Genomic DNA, 26,052 nt, shown 5'->3' on the forward strand with positions numbered 1-26,052 from the left:
TTGCTGAGTAGCTTGTGAAGATATAGACAATTCGTTGCATGACAAGCTGTCTCAACCGCTTCCGCCCAAAAGTGTTTTGGCATCTTGTACTCATCAAGCATCGTTCTCGCCATTTCGATGAGCGTCCGGTTCTTCCTCTCAACAACTCCATTTTGTTGAGGTGTGTACGTAGCCAAGAACTCATGTGAAATCCCTTCTTCGTCAAGAAAGGTGTTCACATTGGCGTTCTTCAACTCCGTTCCATTGTTGCTGCGAACCTGCTTGATCTTCACTTCAAATTGGTTTTGGGCCTTCCTAGCGAAGTTTTTGAAGATCTTTTGGACCTGTGATTTATCATCAAGAAAGAACACCCACGTAAATCTTGAAAAATCATCAACAATGACCAGTCCAAACGAGTTACCACCGAGACTCTTGTAGGCATTAGGACTAAAGAGATCCATGTGAAGCAGCTTGAGCGGTCTCCTCGTGGTCATGATGTTCTTCATGGGGTGGCTTCCTGCAACCAGTTTTCCTGCTTGGCAAGCACTACAAAGTCTATCCTTGTCAAATATGACATCTTTAACTCCAAGGATATGATCACCTTTAATAAGCTTGTCAAGATTTTGCATCCCCACATGACCTAACCGTCTATGCCACAACCAGCCTTTAGAAGATTTAGCAATTAAGCAAGTTCTAGGTTGAGCCTTTTTAGTGAAATCAACAATGTATAGATCACCTCTACGTATGCCGGTAAAGACCATTTTATGATTATCTCTTCGAAACACTTGGCAATCTACTTTAGTAAATAGGACATTGAATCCAAAGTCTGCTAGTCTAGATACAGAAAGTAGATTATAACCAAGAGATTCAACGAGCATAACATTTTGTATGGAGCTGTCATGTGAGATGGCCACCTTACCGAGGCCAACCACCTTACCCTTTGAGTTATCACCGAAGGTGACATACTTTTGAGGGTCGTCGTTTTCGGCAAGCTCATGAAACATATCCTTGTCTCTGGTCATGTGATCGGTACATCCACTATCAAGGACCCATTCCTTTCCTTCAGCCATGTAGCCGCGAAGGTTAGCCATAAGACCAGAGTGTCTCATAGACTCTTCAAGATCAAGGTCAATATCATCATCCTCATCATAGTATCCATGTTCAACATCATATTGCAAATGGTCATTTCCTAGAGAGAGTGATTCATTAGATATATGATTTTGACAATGCTCATCTCTATGAATTCTAATAGCTTCAGAAATGATATTGCTAATGATTCCAACATCTCCTTTGGCACGCATTAGGTCATGAAGCTCAAATAAACAACCTCCAAACTTAGGATCATTGGGATTCATCTTATTCAAAGCAACAGACTTATGAAGAATCTCATCTAAGTTTTTCAAGGAATAGTCTAGAAATCGTTCCTCAAGAAATCTCCATATAGTATAAGCACAATCAAGAGTTGGCAAGTGACTAATCAAATTTCTAGGCAAACCTCTAGTGATAAGATTGATAGTTCTAAGATTGCGAATCATCTCAAGAGACTCATCAGGGGTAGGATGCAGAGGGTCAACAAGGTGTTCACAAGGAGTAGTAATGTACTTGTTCAAGTGATATTCATGAAAAAATTCCAAGCATCTCATTTTTCCACTCACTAAAGATCTCTCCATCAAGCATAGGCACTCTACATCTAAGACTCCCCAACATAGACTCATCCATCTTCCTCCAATGGTGATTAAACCAAAGCAATGGAGACCAAAGCTCTAATACCAATTGAAAGGATCGAGAAGAGGTGTCTAGAGGGGGGTGATTAGACCCTTAACAAGTAAACATAGCAGTTTTTAAGTTTTTTCAAGTTGAGGTTGGAAATTAGCACGATTTCAAGCATTCACAATACAATTCAAGCAAGCATGCACAGAGTATATGAGCAGCGGAAAAGTAAAGCATGCAACTTACAAGAAAGTAAAGGGATGGGATTGGAGTGTGCAAACGCAATTGGAGACGCGGAGATTTTTGGCATGGTTCCGATAGGTGGTGCTAACGTACATCCACATTGGTGGAGACTTCAACCCATGAAGGATAACGGTTGCACGAGTCCACGGAGGGCTCCACCCATGAAGGGTCCACGAAGAAGCAATCTTGTCTATCCCACCATGGCCATCGCTCACGAAGGACTTGCCTCACTTGGGTAGATCTTCACGAAGTAGGCAATCTCCTTGCCCTTACAAAATCCTTGGTTCAACTCCACAATTTTGATGGAGGCTCCCAAGTGACACATAACCAATCTAGGAGACACCACTCTCCAAAAGGTAATAGATGGTGTGTTGATGATGAACTCCTTGCTCTTGTGCTTCAAATGATAGTCTCCCCAACACTCAACTCTCTCTCACATATTGGCTATGGTGGGAAGACGATTTGAGTGGAAAGCAACTTGGGGAAGGCTAGAGATCAAGATTCTTGTGGTTGGAATGGAATGTCTTGGTCTCAACACATGAGTAGGTGGTTCTCTCTCAGAAAATGAATGCTGGAAGTATGGCATGTTCTGATGTCTCTCCTCATGAATGAAGAATGTGTGGAGGGGTATATATAGCCTCCACACAAAATCTAGCCGTTAGACACAGATTCCCAAACTTAGTGAGACCGAATGGTGAAACTCGGTCAGACTGATTCAGGTCAAAATATGAACGTTAGAGTTTTCGGTGGGACCGACAAGGTTAACTCGGTGGGACCGATGTGCAAGGGTTAGGGTAAAACCTCAACTCGGTTTGACCGATTACACAAACTCGGTGAGACCGATTTTGGTAATAAGCAAATAGAGAATTGGTCAAGCAAACTTGGTGGGGCCGATTGCATAAACTCGGTGGGACTGAAATTATTGCAATAGGCAACAGAGAGTTTGCAAGCCCATCTCAATGAGACCGAGATCCCATCAGTGAGACCGAACTGATTAGGGTTTCTGGCAGTGGCTATGTCAAAGGAACTCGGTGGCGCCGGATAGATCAAATTGGTAGGACCGAGTTTGACTTTTAGGTTTAGGACATATGTGGAAATGAGAAAGTGGTTGAGGGCTTTAGAGCATATCACTAAGCACTTTGAGCAAGCAAGCTATTAAGCAATACCTCATCCCCTTTTAACAGTATTGTCTTTCCTATGGACTCAATGTGATCTTGGACCACTAAAATGAAAATGTAGAGTCTTGAGCTTTTGCCAATGTTTGTCCTTAGCATCTTGAAGGGGTGCCACTTTAATGTTGAACTTATCTGAAATATACTAGGTATAAATACTAGTCTAACAAGAGATATGTTGACATTAATTACCAAATCACCCAGGGAGCACTTGTGCTTTCAGTCTCCATCAACGTGGATGTATGATAGCACCACCTATCGGAACCACGCCAAAAATCTCAGTGTCTTCATTGTGTTTGCACACTCCAATCCCATCCCTTTACTTTCTTGAAACTAGCATGCTTTACTCTTTCTGCTGCTTATACCCTTGCCATGCTTGCTTGAAGTGTGTTGGGAATGCTTAAAATTGTGCTAATATACAACCTCGACTTGAAGAACTTAAAAACTGCTACTTTTGCTTGTTGAGTGTCTAATCACCCCCTCTAGACACCTCTTCACGCTCCTTTCAGCAGGGAGATTACCTTCGCCGTTTAGACCAAACTCCTCGTGATCTCAGGGACCTGTTACTCTGTGTGCACTAGCAAACACATAAGTCGCAAAATGTTTATGTCAACAAACTCCAAAACATAAGGGGCTTATCATTGCACGAACACATCCCCCACTTCAAGACATTTTGCAAGCATATCCGGATGCTGACTTCCAAAGCACCAACGAATATCATGATGATCCTGTTCGCAAAATATATGGCTGTAATAACAAGTCCTCATACCCATGCCTATTTCCAATCATAAGTATCCAATTGTGCAACTTTATTTGATTCGGTCCAAAAAATTGGAATTTAATTCTGTTGCAAAGCTTGTTAGAAACCCTTGTCTTAAAGGTACGCTTCCTCTCGTGGGTTCGATAACTCAAGGTCACCTCTGGGAAAAATACGAGAATCCTTTCTGCCGAGGGACCCATCAAACATTTATAATAACATAGGCATGGGTATGAGGACTTGATTCTTACAACCATATACTTTCGAATGGGATCATTGTGATATTAATTTGTGCTCTGAAAGATACCCGTCAAGATTTTCTTGCAGCATATCAAAGTGGGGATGTGTCCAAATTACGTCTTGACCGAAACACGCCCTGCATCAAGAGTCAGTTGTTCAATAGAAGCCCTATCATTTGCGCATGGTTACCTCAGCAATTAAGATAGAATCAGACAAAAGCATTGGGCGTTTAATGACTACACCTCTTGTATCCCCAGAGATAGGATTCACGCAACCGTACTAAACCTTCCTGTAACCGGTGTTCAGAATAGTGCTTCACGGTCTCCCTGCCCTTAGCCTCCTTGTGGCTTGAACTCTGTGATACTGGGTACCTACAGGGTCAAAGAACGTGGGAGAGCCAAAAGACAACTATAATGCAATTTTATTTTACACATACGAGATGTTAGTTCAAAGTCATTTCATATATATCTCCATCAAATTCATAGGGTTGCAAGGCTATGCCTCACCGCATGACTTTATCGGATTACTCACGCATGGCAATCGGATAGCAAGAAGCAATCATTGAAGAACGCATCAAGACAGATGCTTTATTGATAATATGTCTTACAATGGTTGCCGGATGCGATACACAATTACAAGGTATGACTAACTTGGGGATGAATGCTGCGGTGATGGTGATGGTGGTGGCTATGGAGATGAGATGGGAAATGGTGGCGGCGAGGGTTTGTGGATCTACCGGTGACGAAGATGAAGGTTTCAGTGATGTTCTGTTGGCCCTTCAATAATAATTATTGAGTTGGACGAGATGGTGCCGTCGGCACCTGGTACAAGCGCTGGCGCGAGCGCCCGCCCTTGTGCCAGACGCCATCTTGCACTCTGGACTGCTTCCTACGCCTCCCACTTGGCCTCTCTTATCTCCTCTTTGTTCCTTTCCATACAATTGCTTGGTTTAGTCCATGTATGGCTCAGTTTATTGTGGAAACAAAATAAAGAGGGGATTTTGAAATCATTTGCATTCATTAGTCATTAATAGTAAAAATATCATAGCAGATATCTCGGTTTTTATGAAATAAACCGATTTAAACCTAGGTGTGATGATCGTAAAAATAACACTTGTCAACCGTCGGGCCACGCCCCACTCCTCGGCCTCATGGACGTCGATGTTGGGGAGGTAGCAGAAAGGGAGTCGAAGGCTGGCACATGTCCGTCGCCATCGTGTCAGGGAGCAGAAGAAGGGGTGTCGATAGTCGTCGCTGCAGCGGGCGTGGTCGACGTGGACCTTGTCGCGGTGCTCGCCCACCGGGGACCTCCATGTGTGACGACAAGGCGCGCCTCCATGAGCGGCCGCGATGGCGAGGTGCCCCTTCATGCTCGGCCGCAACAACCCCTGGTCCTCCTGCTCACGCGGTCGACACGGGCCTGGGGTGCTCCTCCACACGCGACGCAACCTGGGCCGGTGGCTGCAGGGTGCGCTGCCTTGTTCCCGGATCCACGGTATCTTGCCCTTGTCGCTGGCAGTTTCTCCATCCGCGGGGGCTGTGAATGGTTGAGCTGGAGGGATCGGGAGAGGGCGAGAGAGTGTTGGGGAGTAGTGGAGTGGCGAGGGAGATGTATGGATAAGCTTAGAGCATCTCCAACCATTGGCCCATCAGGAGGTGCTAAAAATCGCCCCCTAGGGGCGCACCGGCGCTAAACCGCACGCTGGGAGCGTGATGCCCCCCAGTCGCGGCGCCCATGTATTTTTGAAAATTTTAAACACGACACAAACACGACACAAATTCAACGCAAAACTTCGGCGAGTTCGTTCAAATTTAAACATATTTTACAAAAAAGGAAAAAAACTACTAGGTTGCTTCTCGCTGTCTCCCTCGCCGCTCCTCGCCACTCGCCGCCCGCCCTTGTAGTTCTACATGCCGAGGAGGCTGTAGAACCGCGTGTAGTCGCCGCCGCCGCCGCCGTCGTTGTCGTCGTCATCGTCGCCGCCGCCGCCTTCGCCGCTGCCGTCCCTGCTGCATCCCTCCCCCGGTTGGCGCGGCGGGTTGGACGGTCCGGGGGCGTCCTCGTCGTCGTCGTCGCTGTCGAGGATCACGACGCCGTGCTCGTCCTCGCGCCCACGTTTGCGGGCTTCTATCTCCTCCAGGGCCCGGCGCTGCCGGACCATCTCGTTGCGGAGGTAGTCGTCCCGCGCCCACTGTAGGGCGTCCTCATCGGAGAAGCCGCGCCGGGCTATCTCCTCGTACTCCGCGGGGAGGCCGGGCTCCGGCTTGGGCTCAACGAGGACGAAGCGGCCAGAGGGGGGGAGTGGAGTCGCCGATGCGGACCCCGGAGCTGCGGGTGCACCCGCTGACAGGCGTGTCCTGGGGTTCCGGCTTGACGGGGCGGAGGCAGGGAAAGCCGGACGAGCGGCCGGACGAGGAGGAGGACGCCCCAGGCCGCTCTATGCGCCTCGGCGTCCACGAGCTCCCCCGTCGGCGAGAGAAGGACGGGGGAGCGGGGTACTCGAGGCGCGGCGTGTTGCCGCCCTCGATGTACTCGAGGACGGCCTCCAGCGTGCGGCCGGGCACACCCCACCACCGGCGCCGCCCCTCGGAGTTGAGCCTGCCGGAGGGCACGACGCCGTTCGTCGCCTCGAGCTGTTCGGCGTGGCGGCGGTGGAAGTAGGGCTCCCAGAGCGGGCTGTCGGGGGTGTACCGCGGGCCTTCCCTCGCCGCCCGCGGCAGGGACGCGCGGATACGTGTGATTTCGCACGCCGCGTCGCCCCGGTGGGTGGTGGTGGCACCGGCACGCCGCCGACGCTGATCCTCCACGCCCCGGGCACCCGCATGTCCGGCGGGATCGGGTACTCGACCCCGAAAAGGAGGCGAGCCTCGTCCTCGTGAAGATGGCGGTGGCCGAAGCCGTTCGCCGCCGCGCCGTCGCCTGGGAAGCGCTCGGCCATTCTTTTGAACTGGAGACGACGAGAGGAGGGGAGGGAGGAAGGGGAGAAATGGCGCGTCGATGGTGAAGGCTCTGTGCGTGTCTCCGGCGCGCTGGGGTCGGCTTATATAGGCGGAGGCGCCGCGTAGTACGCGTGGCCGCCGCGTTACGCGTAGCGGGTGAGGTGACGCGCGTCGTCCAACCTTCACTGCGCCGCCCGTGAGGCATCAATGAAGGCTGACCGGCGTGGCAGCGCGCGCATCTTTGGCATTGATTCGCCGCGGGAAACGAGGCGATGAGAACGACGAAGCGGCGAGAAGAGAGGCGAGTCGCTGGCAAGGAGGGCCCGCGGCTCTTTCGCGCCAAAAACGATTTCCCCAGCGCCCTCGAGCGCGCCGGGTTCGGGTTGGGTCTGCCGACGCCAATTTCGACCCGAGCCGGCGAAAACTGAGCCCTTGGGGCGCGACTGGACCAATATTTTGACGCCGGCAGCCGAAAAATCGCCTGGGGTGCCTTGTTGGGGCCCGACTGGACCAATTTTTTGGTGCCGGCAGCCGAAAAATCGCCTGGGGTGCCTTGTTGGGAGCGCGGCTGGAAATGCTCTTAGCACGATGGAATCATTCGCGCGAGGGCTCACTCCCAGCGAATGGGTGTCTCCGCCTGACGTGTCAGCCTTCAGCGCTTCAAGATCTGTGTTCTTGATCCGACGTTCGGAAGGCAGTTCACTGAACCTAGCTACTGGCTAACGGACGCCAGTTAAGATTTCCCCGAAAAAAAAGGTGTGCAAATAACAGTGCCTGCCAGCATCGAGCCCAAGCCCGAGACACCGAGACACAAACACATGGCGACGCCCATGGAAGAGGACCGGCTGGAGTCGGCGGCGGCGCCGCCCGCGGACGTCGCCGGAGGAGGCGCGGAAGACGGGGAGAAGCCCGACGCGCCGCCCATGGAATCGGACTCAGACTCTTCGGACTCCGACGACGAAGGGGACGCCGGCGACGAGCTCCGCATCCAGGCCCTCGAGCGCGCCCTCCTGGAGCAGCCTCTCGACTACGAATCCCACGTTCAGGTACTACCGTCCGCCGCATCCTCTCTCGAGTCTCCATGCGTAGTCTCTCGACGACTAACTAGGGCTTTGAGCGGGTTTTGTGACGCCCACGGGTTGATGCGAGCTCCACAGCGTCGTCTAGGTTTTCGACTCAGGGCACGCTCTCCACAGCGTCGACTAGGTTTTCGACCCAGGGCACGCTCTTACGCATTTGGACCTTTGTGGCGCTGGTTTTGCCATTGGGCAATGATTTCAGTGTGGTTGAGCTCATTTTGTTAGAAATATTAAATACACTCTTGATTTCTATGTCCACCTGCGTCTTTCTTATGTCAGTAGCTGAACCTTGGCCGCCGTAGGTGGACATTGATATGATCTCACCACCTGACTAGCTTATGTTTGATGGATGTTTTGCTGTTTCGCCTTTGATTTGTCTGTACACATAATGCTCGAGGTCATCAGGGAATATCAAGAAGCAGCATGCATTTGCAGTGGTCGTGGATTAATTTGAGCCTTGTGGTGGTTTCTACGTGCCAAGTTCTCTACTTAGGGCGTGCTCCTCTGCATTTTGCACCACTCATGCACTAGTTTTGGCCATTAGGATGACAATTTCAGCACCGCTGAGCTTTTTTAAGAGGATGGATCTTTCACTGGTTTAGTAATTGGGATGCTTTGGCTGCCTTTAAAGTGGATATTGTTGATTGATAAGTGCTATCGTTTACTAGCTTAATGTTGATGGTGTTTTACTGTTCCAATTTTTGGTAGCTCATACAATGCTTGAGAAAATCCGGGAATATCGAGAAGCTTCGTGCTGCAAGGGAGGAGATGAACAAGTACTTCCCTCTCACACCGAAGATGTGGCAGGATTGGGCAAAGGATGAGATTTCATTGAGCTCTGGGTTTGTGATTCTTTTCTCTTGAAATGATCTCCTGAAATATTTATGTTATTGGCAACTAAAACCTATATACTTTCTGTTACAGTCGTGGATCTTTTGATGATATTGAAAAACTCTATGAACGTGGTGTGCAAGAATATCTGGTATGTCGAACTGTTTTTGTGGTTTTGAGTTTAGACTACTGAGCGTGTGGAGTGCTAACTTATCTTGATGATCATGTTATTGCAGAATATTAAGTTATGGCGGGATTACCTTGATTATGTTGAAGAGCATGATCAGTCAGTGTCTCAATGTTCGCAATCTGGTCTCTCGAAAATGAGGGATTTGTATGAGCGTGCAATCACTGCAGGGGGTCTACACGTGACCGAAGGCAGCAAACTATGGGAAGCCTACAGGGAATATGAGATGGCTATTTTGACCATAAATGATGGTAATGATGAGGAGAAGGCAAAGCAGGTTCAACGTGTCCGCGCGCTCTTCCACCGCCAGTTATCTGTGCCTTTGGCTGACATTGAGTCAACACTTGCTGCGTATAAGAGTTGGGAAGCTGAAGAAGGCAATACAAGGGACCCAGATTCCCAGGTTGATGATGTTCCCCCAAATGTTTTATCTGCTTACAAAAAGGCCAGCGAGATGTACAATGCACGAAAGCAGTACGAGGATGAACTAAGCGTCGTGGCTGAATCCGAGGCTAACAAACTACAAGTGTTCCTGGTATGGCGATGTTTTTCTTTATAAAATCTTGGTTTTCAGTAACTCACTGTTGTTTGTTTGTTGGCGCTGAAACAGAAATACATCAAATTTGAGAAGTCTTTTGGTGACCCTGCTCGTGTCCAAGTTTTATACGAACGGGCCGTTTCTGAGCTTCCCGTTTCAAGTGATCTATGGATGGGATACACGAGTTACCTGGACAGAACCCTAAAGGTACTCTTTGAAGCTGTGATGTCCGATGTGACAATACATCTAGATCTGTAGATCTAATGAAATAATTATGATGATGTTTTCTTTTAAGTGGCAATAATTGCTTAATTTCTGATTTCTCTTGCAGGTACCTGCTATACTAAAAAGTGTTTACCACAGAGCGACGAGAAACTGTACATGGGTTAGTGACCTCTGGGTCCACTACTTGCTGTCTTTGGAGCGCATTCGTGCATCTGAAGACGAACTGCGACATGTAAGTTCCTTGGGTCTCTCTGTTGGTATGTAGTCGGGGATTTTACAATTCAAAAACTTGAAATCGTATTTGTATGTAGTGAAATGGCATAATTCAGTGTCAAAAATCTGGTGCCACTATTTGGTAGTTCAGTTTATTACATTTATATGTTCCCTGAGTTTTGGTTTTATAATTTATAAACTCAAATTTTTACTTGTATGCAAAAGAAATGGCAGAATTCAGTGTCCAAAGTCTGGTTCCACTGTTCAGTACTTGTTATGTTATATATTCACTGAGTTTTCTTACTTGCAATAGCAGACAGGTTTTAAAATTGACCAAGGGGTGCTATATTTAAGCTTTCATTGCTGTTGACTTCAACTAGCATTTTCCGAAATTTGTTCACCTCTCTTGGCAGAAGTCCTGTCACTTAAGCCCATTCTGCCAATATGAAGCGATTACTATTAAAGTGATTGGGTATTTAGGTAGAGAACTAGAGCTCTGCTTCTGCTTTATACTGAGAACCCCATAATAAGTTGGGAGGAAAGTTCATTTTAATATAGTATTCGGTAGCTTGTTAGGATATTTAACTTGTGTAACTTTGTTACCCCTAATATATTATGTGCACTGAATCCACTGATATAGGTTTAGGTAATATTCTAACAAATATGGAATATTATTTATTAAAACAGGAGAGTTATATAGATAGGAAAGAAATAAGACTGGGCATGGAGATCGAATCCGTATCCTTTGGATTGTTGATTAGGGGTTAAGTCTGCCACTATAAGGAACAACGTCTCTATCAATTATCAGCATCTTTGAATTGTTGATTAGGGGTTAAGTCTGCCACTATAAGGAACAACGTCTCTATCAATTATCAGCATCTTTGAATTGTTGATTAGGGGTTAAGTCCTACTTCCTCCGTCCGGGTTTATAAGTCCATCTCGTACTTTGGATCGAACTTTGACCATAAGTTTAACTAATTTATATGTAACAGAAATTATGCCACTGGATATTCGAAAAAAAAAAATCAACGATATAATTTTTTGTTACAGAAATAATATTTTGTATGAAGGGGAGCCTTGGCGCAGTGGTAAAGCTGCTGCCTTGTGACCATGAGGTCACGGGTTCAAGTCCTGGAAACAGCCTCTTGCAGAAATGTAGGGAAAGGCTGCGTACTAAAGACCAAAGTGGTCGGACCCTTCCCCGGACCCTGCGCAAGCGGGAGCTACATGCACCAGGCTGCCCTTTTTTAAATAATATTTTGTATTAGTTAAATGTATGGTCAAAGTTTGACCCAAAGTATGAGGCGAACTTTTAAACCTGGACAGAGGAAGTGCTCCCCATCCTGCCATCTTCATGGCGGTAGGTACCTAGTTTGTTCCATAGTTGGTAGATAATATCCTAAAGCAACAAGCACTTCATTAGAATACTGGTGCATGCCATGAAATGCTATTGTGTTCACTGTACTCTTTTGTTGCCTTCATTGGAGAAGATTATTGTTCGTCTTGCCTTTTTTTTTGTATATATATATATTAGCAAATACCAACATATATGCACGTCTTGTTTGCAGGTCTTTGAGCTAGCCATTCAATGTTCTTTCCCAAGCATGAACGAGGTGATTTATCTGCACTTGCATCCTCCATCTCACCCCTCACCCCTCACCCCCACCACACACACACACATGTGCATGGGCATGCAAAGATACCACATTTTGTTGCATCTTGGAAGTCACTGTTTGTCTGTTTCTTGTTGGGACAGTAATTGTAGTTTGCAGATCTGCTTGTTTTGATCAGCCCGACAATAGCTGTAATTTCCTGGATAACTTAGCACGTTCTTTTTGAGGACTCTTGTCCTATGGCCTGTAATTTTCTGTCAACTGATCTAGTAAGGTCTGATACACCTTTCATTTGGATGATTGCATGCAGTACCTCAATATTTATCTTACTCGAGTTGATAGTTTAAGACGGAGAATGCCAACTGGCTTGGATTTCGAACTGATTAGGCAGACATTCGTGGTATGTTCTCTACGAGCTAGCTGTGTACATGCATTTTATTTTATTTGTACTAGAGTTAATTATTATTTTTGTTTCGAAGGAGAGTTAACTTTGAGTATATAATAACAGGATGCTGCTGAGTTCCTCTCACCACAACTAGGAATTGAGGAGCTATTACTCTTGCATGCATACTGGGCTAAATTAGAGTGTAATATTGGCAAAGATATAGCTGCAGCACGCGGAGTTTGGGAAAATGCTCTCAAGAAAAGGTTTATTATTATGTTTGTGCAAGTTCATACAATTTTCTCATTGCTGGCACTAAGTTGAATCTGTTTACTTCCAGTGGGTCTGTTTTGGAGGTTTGGCAGCACTATATTTCAATGGAGATAGAAAGGGGGCATACTCATGAGGCAAGATCACTTTACAAGCGTTGTTATAGCAAAAAATTTGCTGGGTCTGGATCAGAGGTAAGCTCTTCTTGAGAAACTACAGGAATGTCTCTCCTGCTTGGTCTGTAAACCAACTTGCTAGTGAAATTTCCTGTGTACTGCGCTACTTGCTCTATTGGGCTCCACAATAATGGAATGCTGCGAGATGTTATATATCCAAAAGCATGCCAGGCCATAATAATGGGAGAATAAGTATTAGAGCTGAATGAGTAGCCCACTTATTTAATTTGGACTATATTCAAATAGATAACGTCAATAGTTCCAGACGCTGTATGACATGAGAACTCCTCTTGTTATATGGTTCATATCCGGCCTACAACCCCATTCTGACAAATGGGCCATTCTGGTGGACTTGAACTATACACCAAAGATGAGCACCATGGCATGATCCCCAAATTGATAGTTTTCCTTGCTTTTGAACCTTTTCTTACTGAATAGTATTGAATACTTGAAACTTTATTTCAGTTATAATTTTCTTTGTATTTAGTGATCCTTGTATTGCCAAAAAGAACCTTGGCTCATAGTTACTGCAAATGAACAGCATGATTTGAAACAGATATCTTAATTATCATAGTTCCTTATATTTCCATTGCCATTTATGTTTTATCTTCGGCAAAGGCAATGAATAATGATGACTGCAACTTACTAGGCTGTATGTCATGCGTGGATAAGATTTGAAAGGGAGCATGGCACCTTGGATGATTATGACCTTGCTATAAAAAAGGTATGCTGCCGCACGATTTTTTGGGTGTATATCCTCAGTTTTTTCACCTTTTATCTTCGTCTTAGGTTCATATCATTTTCCTTCGATTGAATTTAAGCCACATTAGCTACGGTAGTGGATAGGTGCCTTGCTAGTTATTTTAACCGCTTAATTATTGTCTTCTGGATAGGTAGTTATCTGGTTGGGCATTTAGCTGTGTGCCTCTTATCAGTTCGTCATGAATCTGGTTTCATTTTTAATAAGCATTTGAGACAGTGAGGTGACATTTTGTACTGTGGACGAATGTTTGACATATATACTTGATATCTAAACTGCATGTATCTTATACTGTGGGCGAATGTTTGACATATATGCTTGACATTTTGTACGCTAGGATTTATATACTAGATTCAATCATATTGTGTGTTGTGTTGAGTTGTTGACATAAGTGAAACCATTCTCCAGTGGCAAATATGTTATGCTTTTTTTCGGTCCCTTGAATGATGGCTGACATTGTTTTGTTCTTCCAATAAGAACCATCTTCTTTGTAGATAGAGAGCCAAGTCACCCAGTATACATGTCGAAAAATAATTACCACTTTGATATGTCGAGGTCTTAAAGTGCTCAATAATCCGAGAGACATTGCTGGATGTAGGTTCTACACTTCTATGTACTATTTCGTCCACAGTATAAGATACATGCAGTTTACATATCTATTGTCTGATGCAGTTCCTAGATCCTTAGAACTATCTCTCCTTTGGGTTATTTGTACTGTGCCTCTTTTCTTTTTTGCATATTTTTGGATAACCCTGTTATATCTCCTCACAAATTGGTGGGTTTATCTTCCATCATTTTGTGTTCAAATATTTTATTGGGAGTTTGGGACAATTGTCTCTACTACTATAGTACACAATTTTTTGAATATTTGAATCTACCGTCACCTCACTGGTTCTACCCGCCGCCTGAAGAATGAATTCATTTATAGCCGTCCATGATATTGGATCGAACGGCTCATGTTACATGGATTCGCCACCTACAGTGCTCCCGCCACCCTAAAAACCAATCGTTCCTTCTGGAAAACTCCACAAAGCACGGTCCCATCAGACAAATCGATTGCATGCCTCCCTCTCTCTCTCTCTCCCTCCCTCTCTCTCTCTGTGAGATGATAAGCTCTTTCAGAAGCACTGCATGCCGGCGGCCGAAGAAAGTAGGTGGCGGGCAGAGCAGAGAATAGGCAGTGCGCCCCGCCCGCGGGCGTCGGGAGGGTTGCTCCGGTCTCTGGGTGGCCGACGAGGCGACGCCGTGACAACGAAGCAGGCGCTCAGCTGGCGGTGGATCGGAATCGAGAGAGGCGGTGGCTGCGTCGATCGTGTGCCCGTGCCCTGTTTGTGCGGCCTTCCTCCCCCAGCCAATAGCTATACAGGCCAGCCCAAAATTACAGGGTGGAGCCCACCCTGTTGCTCCGCCACTGGTTATGGGATTTGATTTTCTCAAAAAAAAAAGGTTGTGGGATCTGATGAATCGACTTGACGGCATTGGTACCCCTAAAAAAAACTTGACGGCATTGGCGATCTGGTCGAAAGTCAGAGGGAGCACCATGTGGCTTGTTTCTGAAAAAAACGCTAACACGAGGCTAACATGAAGTTAGCCCTTTCTAAACTGGATGGAGTGGCTACAACTGGGTCAACCTGTATTTTTTTTATGCGGGGAGGCTCAACTTGTGGTTGCATTCTATTTACGTCCAAGTGATAATGCATCGAGATGATCATTTCCTGAACAAAATACGATCCCATGACTTGACTTGTCACTTTGTGAATGTTGACTGCAGGTTTGTAAAGTACTCGCTACTAACCAAAACTTCTTGTAATATTTTCGCAATGTAAGAAGGGTGAAACTTTATCAAGACATTGTAACTTGCCACGAAGTTGGAAAGCAAAAACAACTCGCGTAAAAAGTGCTCAGTTTATATTGAAAATTTTCTTATTTGTGTGAAATTGTACTCAACAATGCACACGTGCAAAGCACGTGCATTCGACTAGTTGTACTATAGTACTTATTTGTATGTAGCTCACATGCTACCTCCGTTCGGAATTAACTGACGCTGAAATGTGTGTATCTAGACGTGCTTCAGTGTGTAGATACACCCGTTTCAGCGTCAGTTAATTCTGAACAGAGGGAGTATATTTTAATGGGAGAACAATAATTTGACAAAATCATTAATTTTCGTAGATAAAATATGTAAGGAATATAGTTGTAACAAATGTTAATTTACCACTAGCCACCATTATCCTGCATCTTTTTTTTTTTGCATTATGTGAATCATCTCTTCTCAGTGGTTATTTTGAGTAGTGTCCTGCAGCATCGCGTGGGGTATCATCTAGTGTTTGACAAGTATAGCATTTTTCTTCTTTGTTTCATTATAAAAACTGGGCCTTTCTGGTAAATAAATGTTTAATTTGTCTGTTGCACCTTTCATATCCCTCCGAACACTATGTGAGTGAATGCTTCTTGGATTGATTATAAATAATGTATGAAACACCTGTTCAATGCATTCTGTCCTATAGAGCAACTCATAAGATCTGCTATCCTTCTTGATTATTCCCCATAATACAGTATGATATTGCCCCAAGTTTCTGGATGTTTCTGGTCCATGTACCTAAAGTTTGACTATTTGCTACTCCCTCCGTCCCAAAATATAAGAGCGTTTTTGACACTAGTGTAGTGTCAAAAACGTTCTTATATTATGGGACGGAGGGAGTACAATTTTTGATACCATAAAGGCTTACATGCAAGACTAGTCCTCAGTGGAGAGATTTGTTATATCTGTTGCATTTGTAATTATTCTGAAAGGGGTTACCATATTCCACAAGTCAAAGTGTTCTATAATTTAACTTTGTGACTTAGGTTGATGTGTAGCAGGTTATTGTGTAAACTGTACTGTAGTTGCTAAACTTATCATCATGCTACTTGACCAGGTCACCCCTCGTTTGAAGGAGCTTATAATGTTCAAGGCTCAGCAGGAGGCTAAATCGGACCCATCCTCAGCCCCCAAAGAAACTTCTTATGCAAATGATTCCTCTCAGAAAAGAAAGCCAAGTAAAATGACCAGTAAAGTGCAGCCTCCTGCTAAAAAAAGGAAAGATAATCCACCTAAAAAGACCGTGTCATCAGATGACCACAGATCGAAGGAACAAAGCACAGACAGCCATCTTCAAGAAGGTGGAGAGGTCAGCAAAGGGAACGCCGAGGCGCCTGTGGAAATGAAAGTTGAAGGTGACAGCAAAGGAGGAAATACAAGTTCAAATCAACCGAAGCCGTACTTCTACAGTGACAAATGCACTGCCTACATGTCAAATATAGACTTGAAAGTATGCCTCCTTTTGTTTCTGTATGTGCACTTAGCTCCTGAACTTCAATAAAGTAAGCATCTACTCTTTCTATAGGCAACTGAGCTACACATCCGTGGTTTCTTTTCTGACATTGGTGGCGTGGTAGACATAAGGTTACTGAGGGACAGATCCACGAAAAAATCAAGGGTACGTGCTCAACATCCTTAATTATTTGCCTCTAGTATCCAATGATGTGCTCACTTATCAACTTTTGCACAATTGAAAAGTTTCCTGGGGCAACTGGTTACCCAACCTGGGTTTGAATTCTCAGGTCACCACCTCTTATAAATTTGCCAAAAGGGCTTCTTCCCTTTTGGCCTTATCTTTTTTTTCCCCTAAAAAAATTTCTGCACCAAAGCATTTCTCCGCTGTGAAACAAGGCAAATTTGCTGGCTTCCTGCTTGTTCCTATTCCTGAGGTAGATTTTTACAATGTTATGCTGGAGATGCACATGTATTCTGAGCGGTACATATGTAGACATTACAGCAGTCAAGACGTGAAAAATATCTCCCTTATAATCAGGGTAGATGTTCCAGTAGTTCATTGGTACAGCCGAGTTGATTAAATAGGTGTACATGTCTTCTGGGAAGTTACCTTTCTCAAGCTTTTTGTGCCAACTAAACTTCTTGAAGTGGTATCATCGTTGCCGCCAATTCTTGAGTTAACCACTATCTTCAGCCGGCCCTAGAAAGTTACTATATTTTACCATTCTGGTATCATTGTTACTAGAATCCCAAACTGTTATTAAGGCCCTTCAATAGATTTCCGTGCTTAGCATGTTTGCAAATTTTAAGAAAAAGGGATGGGTTCTATGATTTTGCTTCTTTGCTCACTACGTTCATCTCTTATAATTTGTTAAATGGGAAGAATTTTGTGGAGTGCATTCTCAGAACATTTAATCTCTCATGTTCATTTATTTTTCCATGGAAGTTTTGCAGGGGCTGGCGTATGTGGACTTTTCAGACAAGGATCATCTTGAAGCAGCCATTAGAAAAAACAAACAAAAGTTGCTCAGTAAGAAAGTAAGTATTGCTCCTTCAGATCCAAGCAAGAGTAAGAAGAACCGTGAAGCAGGCACTTCCTCCAAAGGTATGTTCTTTGGTTGACACTGCACATCTTCTCCTCTAAATAGTAGAATCGTGGTGTTTTCACATTGCAAAATTGCATATTATAAACTTAAAAGCCTATAACTGCTGTGGAAGGAATCTGGACTTCACAGCTGGCAAACATTGAACATCGTTGTAACAAGCGAACTAGTAGTGTATTTGCTATGCTATTTGATGGTCAAGCAGCGCAGTTTGGGAATGTACCTATGCCTGTCTCACTTGAAAGTGGGGAACTGGGTCATTCCAATTATGACTGGCTTCTGAAACCTGTTAGCATTAATCACACACTTTTACACTTATTGCTGCAGTAATACTGTATGTCCTTTTGCATGTTTACACTGATGCATAGGGTGGCTACTTTTGTAATTGTATATCTTGAATTATGTTTCCCTTTTTTCCTTGAGGACATGTGATATGAACCATTTTCCCACAATAAACTGATACGTCTTACATGAGCATAAGGCCGTTAGTGACCTCTAGTTGACCTTTGTAGGCAACCTTCATCCTCGCAATTAAGCCATGGAGTACATCCTTGTAGCTTAACATTCTGACCAATATGATTTATCTGACTTGGTTTCTACAGATAAATTGCCCTCTGGAGGTGATCATGGTGAAAAAGCGCCAGTCGACGGTACTTCAGAGAAGGAGATGCCCAAAGGTTCGACGAAAATCACAGGCAAGAACACATTATTTGCGCCGCGGGCTTTGGTCAAACCACTTGGATGGAACAAGAAAGACGAGAAACCAGATGTTGCTGCGGAAGAGCTGAAGTCGAATGATGAGTTCAGAAATCTGTTGCTTAAGAAGTGATGTCTGTAGGCAGGTTAGTTCGTCGGTGTCTTCACGTCCCACTAGGACCTCTCTACCTTGCATCTCCCTGTGGAACGTACCTCCCCGCGTCTCGAATGAATGAATGAATATAATGAAGTGTTAACTTGACCTTTAACCGGCTCCTACTGTTTTACTGTGTGATCCTATCGGCACATGAAATTCCTATTTCCTCCGATCCTAGTTCAAATTTTGAACTAAAATTTGGATTGGAGGGAGTAGCGTTTAACTGTGCTCTCCTTTGGGCACGAGAAATCTCGGCTGCAAAAGTTGTACTCCTAGTTCCTCGTCACTCTGATGTCAGCCGTTTGGCACATTATTCATGGTAGTGCAGTTCTGTTGTGGTGCACGAGGTGTGGCCATAGAGCCAAACCGAGCAATCCAAAGCCGGTAGGTAGAAACTAGATGCCCGTTTGGTTTCTCTCCCCTCCTCTAACTCCGCTTCCGGAGTGGACCAAGCTACAAGTCATTTTCACGGAGCAGCTAAAACTCAGCTCCACAGCTCCCCGGAACGGAGAGATTCCAAACAGGGCCTAGGTATTGAAGATCAAACCGGGGCTGGCAGGCATCCATACGCGCCATGGCCATTTCATTTTCATATACGACTTGGTTGTGGTAGAAATCCAAGGGAGAGGCAACGTCGCCGGAAGCCTGTACCCCACGTCATGTCCTACGGCGCCAAGCGCTAGGAATCTGGAAATTGGGTTGTTCCAGCAGGGAACCTTGCAGCGCGGCTTGCCATGGCGCTGCTGTCGATGTCGGTTTTTGATGGACAGTGGTGCACACATCCAAGTAGCCACCACGAACACATGGATAACTGAAGAAGAACAAGATGCCGCAAGAAAAAGAACACGGCACCACTAATCACAACGGATTTGACTCGTTAGAGAAATCATTTCTTACGACACATAATGAGAGGAGTATTATTTCAACAGAGTGTATCCGAGCAATGTGTTTAAACTGTACACTTGCAAGACTTTCAACAGAGTGCACGACTAGCTAGTTATTCCGTCGGCCGTGGCTTCCCCGCCATTTTCTTTCACAGCCGCCTGATTCTCCTCACTCTTCTCCTTCCCCGGTAATAACACAAGTTTCTCCTCGACCGCCGTCTTCCCCACGACGGCCTTCTTCTTGAGCTCGTCCACCAAGCGCGCGAGGCATGCATCCGCATCGCGGCGGGCGGCGCACTCGGAGCGCGCCATCAGGCACTCGGCGACGTCGGCGGGCGTCATGTCCGCCACCCGCAGCAGCTCCTCCACGGCGTAGAAGAGAGGGTGCGCGTCCACGCCGAGGTAGTTCTTGGCGAGCGTCATGAACGCCCCGAACTCGCAGTAGCTCATCTCGATGTGCACGTCCATCCTCCCCCGCTGGGCCAGCGCCGGGTCGAGCGCGCGTGGCCGGTTGGTGGTGACCACGATGATCCGCTCCCCGCCGTGCGCCGACCACAGCCCGTCGATGAAGCTGAGCAGGCCCGACAGCGTCACCATCCCGTCGTCCCTTTGCGGCTCCGTGGCGGCGTGGTCGAGGGAGCAGTCGATGTCCTCGATGACGATGATGGACCTGCGCGTGGTCTCGGCGAAGAGCTTGCGGAGGTCGCTGTTGGTGTGCAGGGAGGCGAGCTCGACGTCGTAGACGTCGTAGTTGAGGTGGTTGGCCATGGCGGCGACCATGGAAGACTTGCCCGTGCCCGGCGGCCCGTAGAGGAGGTAGCCGCGCTTCCACGCCTTGCCGACGCGGCGGTAGTAGTCCCTGCTGTCGCGGAAGTCGTCCAGGTCGTCCATGATCATCTGCTTCTTCGCTGTGTTCATGGCCAAGGTCTCGAACGTGGCTGGGTGGTCGAAGTCTGTGTAGCTCCATACCTCGTCCCTCCTAGAACTGAACGACGATATGCCATGGGAAGCAACTCATTAATCAGTGGAGTGCTGCCAAATTCCCATTGAAACAAAACAAGACACCATGATTGAAGGAGAAGTTTGTAATGTATACTGGTAGTTGAGCTCCTTCTTGATGGAGTAGAGCCTGCGTGGCCGGTTGCTGGAGACGAGCTCCTGTCCGGTGCGGCGGACGTGGGGCAGGTACTCGTCGACGACGAGCCTCCGGTGGGACTCGTGGAACGTGAGGCGGCAGCACCTCCTGGCGTCGGCCGGGGACGGCGGCACCGCGGACCACCACACGGTGACGCCCTTGAACTCGTCGGCCACCTCCTGGCCGTCGCGGAGGCCGAGCACGAAGCCGTGGCCCTCGGCACGCGGCGCTCAGGTACGCCAGCACCTCCGCGTAGGCGTCGCTCGACTTGGCCTCCACGTCGTGGTAGGAGGAGTACGGGTGCGGGTCCGCCGGCCTGGCGACGACGTCGACGGTGACGAAGGGGTCGACGGACGGGACGTGCCGGCCCAGCCGCCGCCGGAGGTGCTGGTTGTAGAGGCTGCTCGCCAACCCGAACACCGCCGGCGCCAGGTACATCCACGCCGAGTTGGTGAGGTTTTGCACCAGCGCGTTGGCTGCCGCAGAGCGCTTCGTCGTCCCTCTGCTTCCCGCTGACCCCATTGATGTATGTTCTGGTTCTAGAGATGACACTGCGGTCTCCGGCCGGTTATAATGAAGGAGAGGATTGATTTCATGGAAAGTTTGAGACGAATGGATGCGATGAAAAGGTAAAAAGAGATCTCCTACTGATTGATGCGACAAACTATGCAAGATCATTTCTTTTGTGCCAAGGCGCGCCCACGATTTGGGCGGATCCTGTATGAAGATAAGATAGGCAGGCTCTGTACACGGTGTATCTTGTCTGGCAAGTTTATCTATTATGATCAAAACAGAGGATCCAGGTCAGTATGGTTCGAGCTACGTACGTGATCTGCTGGTAGTACCTCTGCTATTTCTATACGCTTAGGCCTTGGGTGGTTGAGTGAAGATTTCAACATAATTGACTTTGGGCTCAACAGTGAACCAGCCTGAAAACATTGTCAGATAAGAGAACATTGATTCAGACAAACGTAGAATGAAAGCCATTACACGCCTGCTTACAGCTCCGGGCAAAAAAACATCACTGATGGCGCAAACTTAAGAACCAGAGACCACCGCATCAGAAAGAAACTCAAGCTAGCAACACAAGATTTTGATAAACTTGTCCATTCATTAAAGACTTCGATAAATGAGTTTTGGGTGAAGGCTACAACAATCAGTAGCCTCCTTACACAAAGACCGCAACCAAAATCACCACACATGCTTGCTTTTTATTAAGCGCCCACGAGGTCACGCACTTGACACACGAACTAAACTCGACTCATCCCTAATAATAAAAGTGCAGCTAAACTCCCCTAAGATTCAACCCCGACTGGCGGCGCGACACAATGCGTCTCTAGTTGCTGCCCTTGCTGATGAGCTCCAGGGCGGTGGCGGTGGTGGGCAGCGCCGGGATGGCTCCCTTCTTGGTGGTGCAGATGGCGCCGCAAGCGTTCGAGAACTGCAGCACCTCCCTCAGCTTGGCCTCATTCTGCCCAATCAAAAGAAAACAGCATCGTTAGCAACATATTAATAGTGGAGTTCAGTCAGCTGATTGATAATTCTTTTTGTATCGGTGATGACTTGGTTTTCTTACGTAGAAGATGGAGTCGTCCTTGGAGACGCTGACGAGGAGGGACCCGACGAAGGCGTCCCCGGCGCCGGTGGTGTCGACGGTGTTGACAGAGTAGCCGGGCACGGAGCCCTTGAAGTCCTTGGTGAAGTACCTGCACCCCTTCTCGCCGTCGGTGACGATGAGCAGCTTGAGTCCCTCGAACCAGAGGGACAACACGTTCTTCTCGTCGGTGGCGTCGCCCTGGGTGAGGAAGGCCACCTCATCGTCGCTTACCTTGATGAAGTCGGCCTCCTTCCAGATGCTCATGATACCGTCGCGGGCGGCCTGGGCAGAGGGCCAGAGCGGCAGGCGTACGTTAGGGTCGTACGAGCAGAGGATGCCGGTTGACTTGGCGGCGCGCATGGCAGCGACGTGCGCCGAGCGGCAGGGCTCGGTGATGAGCGAGATGGAGCCGTAGTGGAAGATGCGGGCGCGGCGGATCAGGTCCAGGTTCAGCTCGGCCTCGGTGAGGAGCATGTCGGCCGACGGGTTGCGGTAGAACATGAACTCGCGCTCGCCGTTGGACTTGAGCGTGACGAAGGCCAGGGCAGTGCGGGCGTGCTGGTCGAACAGGCAGCCCTCGGCATTCACGCCGTTCTGCTTTAGGATCTCCACCAGCATGTGGCCGAACTCGTCGTCGCCAAACTGCAAAACAACATCGCCGTTCGATATAGTATAAGACCAAATGTTAATGAAAAATAATGTAAGAAGGCTGCTTCTTGTGTCAGAGTGGATTAGTGTTATATTTGACGGATCAATGACCTGAGGTGCAGGTAACAATAGCCGCCAGATCCGAGTCAGCAGGGACCCACCGTTGCTCGTGGGGTATAAACAGTGGAATCGTGAGAGTGGGATTATGTTAAACTACACGTGATCCGAAAGGCCAACAAAGGCACTGGCATCATCGAGCGGCTGCCTGACACCGACGCGGCCAAAGCATCTACTATTTTTTATATCAACAATTATAATAATGCCAAAAAATATCGATGGAGCCTAAGAGAGCGACTGATTCAATATTAAAGTTGTTAAAAATTCAGTATTTTCTTTGGCGAGAACAAAATTGACGATGCAAACAAGATTATAATAGTGGGAAAAGCGAGGTGAGGTCACGTGAGGACAAAGCGCTCGTTTGTCTCGCGCCACCCACTTCCACTCCCACGGCTGGCCGGCGATAATAATTGCTGCTGCTACCACTTTTGCCTCCAGTCCTATGCACCAACAAAGATTTCCTACCCGCAAATAGTAGATCACATTCAAGACCCCCCAAAAAGTTGCAGAGCAGCATTGCTGTGCCATCAACAATCCTAAGCAAGTCAACGCCTGATCCGCGCCGTGCACCGACGATCGGACGGACAGCGACGGCCCACCTACGGCGCCACCAGCCTCCGATCCGGACGGGAGCGCACCAGATCCGAGACTACCAAACGCCGGATCTAACGCGCGCACGGATGCATGTAAACAAACGCAAGACAGCGAGAATCAGCGATCGATGGGTGCATACCTTTCCGATGAAGGCGGAGGAGCCGCCGAGCTTGGAGATGGCGCAGGCGACGTTGGCGGGCGCGCCTCCGGGCGCCTTGACAAAGCCGCCGGACTCGGCGAGCGAGACGCCGGCAACGTCGGGCACGAAGTCGATCAACATCTCGCCGAAGGAGACGACGAGGCCTGGGGCGGCGGCGGCGGCCGCGGGGGCAACAGCGTCACCGAGGGGAGCCATTGGAAAACTTGGTCTAAACACACGAAACGGAAACACGAACTCGACGGAAGGATTCGATCGAACTAGCTCGAGAGAGGAAAGCTGCTGGTGGTGGGTGGGTTTGGAGTCGCGAGGCGGGCTGGCTTATAAAGGGGTGAGGGCGAGGTTCTTTGGCTTGGCCGAGGGGGCCGGTGATTAGGAGTTATACTCGTAGTAATTATCTGACTTATCCGTCTCCCGTTACAGCTCTGATCCCCGCCCGTGTTCGGGTTTTGGATAATCACCGGGCTCCGCTAGTCTAGTCGCTGCGTACTTCGACCACCGACGTGTGGGCCAGATGACAGACCGGACCCATCTTTGAACGGGTTTGGGGTCGTGGGGCCAGCCGATAACGGGTTGGATGAGGTTTGCTGGTGGCCACGGGCCCAACTGTCCGTTGGCGTGGCAATGCTTGCCTGGCGAGTAAACCTGGTCGTGATCTGATCCCTCTCCGAGAAGTAACTATCCACCTCCATCAACTTGTGATTATGAGTTATGTCGTCTCCACACAAGTAGGAGTACTCCGCTCCGGATTACTAGCTTTGGTGCGAGTCAGCTCGATCGTAACAGACTCCCCTTGGATTACGGAGCCACCTGAAACGTACTGTGTTTGGATCCAACTAATTTACTCGTTAGGTGGGACGTGCATGCATAGCTGGTCTCACGAACAGAAACGGACGCAAAAATCAAAACTATGGATCATGTGCACGCAGCGTCTGTCTCACGAACAGAAACGGACGCAAAGATCAAAGCTATGGATCATGGATCATGTGCACGCAGCTTGCAGAGACGCTGCTGAGTGGGGCCTCGAGGTAGACCGTCCACGTGATGGATGACTGCACGCACACTTTAGACTTTGTTCGCTTTGAGGTGGATTTGAAAGGGGTTGGCAGGGATTGAGGTGGCCAAATTCCCCGCCAATCCTCTCCAATCCCTTTGGGAGGATTAACCGAACAAGGCCTTAGAAAAACAGACACACTATTTTTTTATCCACGACTGGTCCAGGGCTAGTCCGCAATTGGGCATCTTCAACACTTACCCATAAATCGGACACCGCATCTCTCTGCGAATAAGCTGGACCAGATCGCGGAATCAGATGCAGGAGGCGCCCATCCAAAATTACCCGCATATGTCCGGTTGCATTTCAAACGTAATTCAGAGAAATTGATCAAATTTGATGCAAACCGAGACATACCAGACGATATTCATTTAAACTAGGATATTTTTTATTTAAAACCAGACGATATTTCGTCCAGTGAACTAAAAACCTAACACTATACCCCCCCACCCCCGTACTTGACGGTGACCTAATACGCCATGTGGACTTGCCAGCGGCTCCTCCGTCATCGTCGGGCTTTGGGCGGCAAAATGGCACGGTGTCACGGCAGGGCTTCCCGGCAGCCGCTTGATGCTCGCGGATTATCCGCTCCACTTTCCTACGCCGTGCGCAGTGCGGCCGCGGCCACCGAAGACGTGGGTGGAGGGAGAGGGCGGCGATGGCAGCGGGCTCATAGAAATACCACACCTAGTCGTACTTGGATATCTCCTCGTCAAGGCGGCAGAGATAGCACTTGTTGGTCTCCACCGCCATCTTGGAGCGGTCCAGGGCCCAGGCCATGGCCAGCTCCAGATACGTCGTGATGTGTGGCGACAAGACATCGGAGTCCGCAAACACAGAACGACGCAACGTGTTGGGCCTGTCCCGCCGGCGCCGCTCCCTATCGGCGTACTCTTCTGCCGTTATGGCACTCCTGGAGAACGAGTTGTTGCCTCCGCTGCTGCCACCATGAAGGTAGTGGCGAATGCGACCGCGCGCCTTCGCGACGATCGCATGGAGCAGGTAGTCATGAGCTTGGCAGGGCGGCGACGAGAGCTGCTCCTCCTTCACGTGGCGGGGCGGCGTAAAGAACTGCTCCACCTTGACGCACCGGGGCGACGACGAGTGCTCCTCCTCCTTCACGCGTCAGGGTGGCAGCGGCGGCGAGAGGTGCTCCTCCTTAACGCGGCGTCTGATTTGGATGCCGGTTTGCGCAGGGGAGAGTGGGGAGGGGACACGGGCCTCGACTTGAGGTGAAGGAGCGTCTCCGGTGGGACCAGCGAGATGTTGACGTGGAGGAG

The 26,052-nt window shown here is 48.0% G+C and overlaps 2 protein-coding genes and 1 pseudogene across 2 annotated transcripts; 1 reads left to right on the plus strand and 2 right to left on the minus strand.

Annotated features, from left to right (window-relative positions):
- The first annotated feature begins 7,788 nt into the window (after positions 1-7,788).
- On the plus strand, positions 7,789-18,698 carry LOC123156255 (squamous cell carcinoma antigen recognized by T-cells 3). Its single transcript, XM_044574398.1, has 15 exons — positions 7,789-8,086; positions 8,828-8,961; positions 9,044-9,101; positions 9,187-9,672; positions 9,748-9,882; positions 10,007-10,132; positions 11,682-11,726; positions 12,037-12,126; positions 12,235-12,374; positions 12,449-12,572; positions 13,204-13,278; positions 16,233-16,625; positions 16,701-16,793; positions 17,585-17,735; positions 18,336-18,698. Exons 1-15 carry the CDS (start codon positions 7,859-7,861, stop codon positions 18,560-18,562), a joined length of 2,505 nt encoding a protein of 834 aa, XP_044430333.1. The 5' UTR covers positions 7,789-7,858; the 3' UTR covers positions 18,563-18,698.
- Positions 18,699-19,527: 829 nt separating this feature from the next.
- LOC123156617 (AAA-ATPase At3g28610-like) lies at positions 19,528-21,544 on the minus strand (annotated as a pseudogene).
- A 152-nt stretch (positions 21,545-21,696) lies between these two features.
- On the minus strand, positions 21,697-24,063 carry LOC123156616 (fructokinase-2). Its single transcript, XM_044574765.1, has 3 exons — positions 23,701-24,063; positions 22,182-22,844; positions 21,697-22,076 (listed from the first exon to the last, which is right to left on the minus strand). The coding sequence occupies exons 1-3, from the start codon at positions 23,914-23,916 to the stop codon at positions 21,942-21,944; spliced, it is 1,014 nt and encodes a 337-aa protein (XP_044430700.1). The 5' UTR covers positions 23,917-24,063; the 3' UTR covers positions 21,697-21,941.
- Between the last annotated feature and the right edge of the window lie 1,989 nt (positions 24,064-26,052).

Source organism: Triticum aestivum, chromosome 7B (assembly GCF_018294505.1).
Source record: "Triticum aestivum cultivar Chinese Spring chromosome 7B, IWGSC CS RefSeq v2.1, whole genome shotgun sequence".
In the NCBI taxonomy this organism is placed as follows: domain Eukaryota; kingdom Viridiplantae; phylum Streptophyta; class Magnoliopsida; order Poales; family Poaceae; genus Triticum; species Triticum aestivum.

What these genes read in the sequence shown, in the direction of transcription:
- LOC123156255 (XM_044574398.1), top strand. Translation starts at nt 7,859, where the DNA reads ATGGCGACGCCCATGGAAGAGGACCGGCTGGAGTCGGCGGCGGCGCCG. An exon ending in ATGACCTTGCTATAAAAAAG is followed by an intron (nt 13,279 to 16,232) that starts GTATGCTGCCGC and finishes CTACTTGACCAG; the next exon opens with GTCACCCCTCGTTTGAAGGA. An exon ending in AGCAGGCACTTCCTCCAAAG is followed by an intron (nt 17,736 to 18,335) that starts GTATGTTCTTTG and finishes TGGTTTCTACAG; the next exon opens with ATAAATTGCCCTCTGGAGGT.
- LOC123156616 (XM_044574765.1), bottom strand. Translation starts at nt 23,916, where the DNA reads ATGGCTCCCCTCGGTGACGCTGTTGCCCCCGCGGCCGCCGCCGCCGCC. An exon ending in CCTCCGCCTTCATCGGAAAG is followed by an intron (nt 22,845 to 23,700) that starts GTATGCACCCAT and finishes GTTGTTTTGCAG; the next exon opens with TTTGGCGACGACGAGTTCGG. An exon ending in AGGACGACTCCATCTTCTAC is followed by an intron (nt 22,077 to 22,181) that starts GTAAGAAAACCA and finishes TTGATTGGGCAG; the next exon opens with AATGAGGCCAAGCTGAGGGA.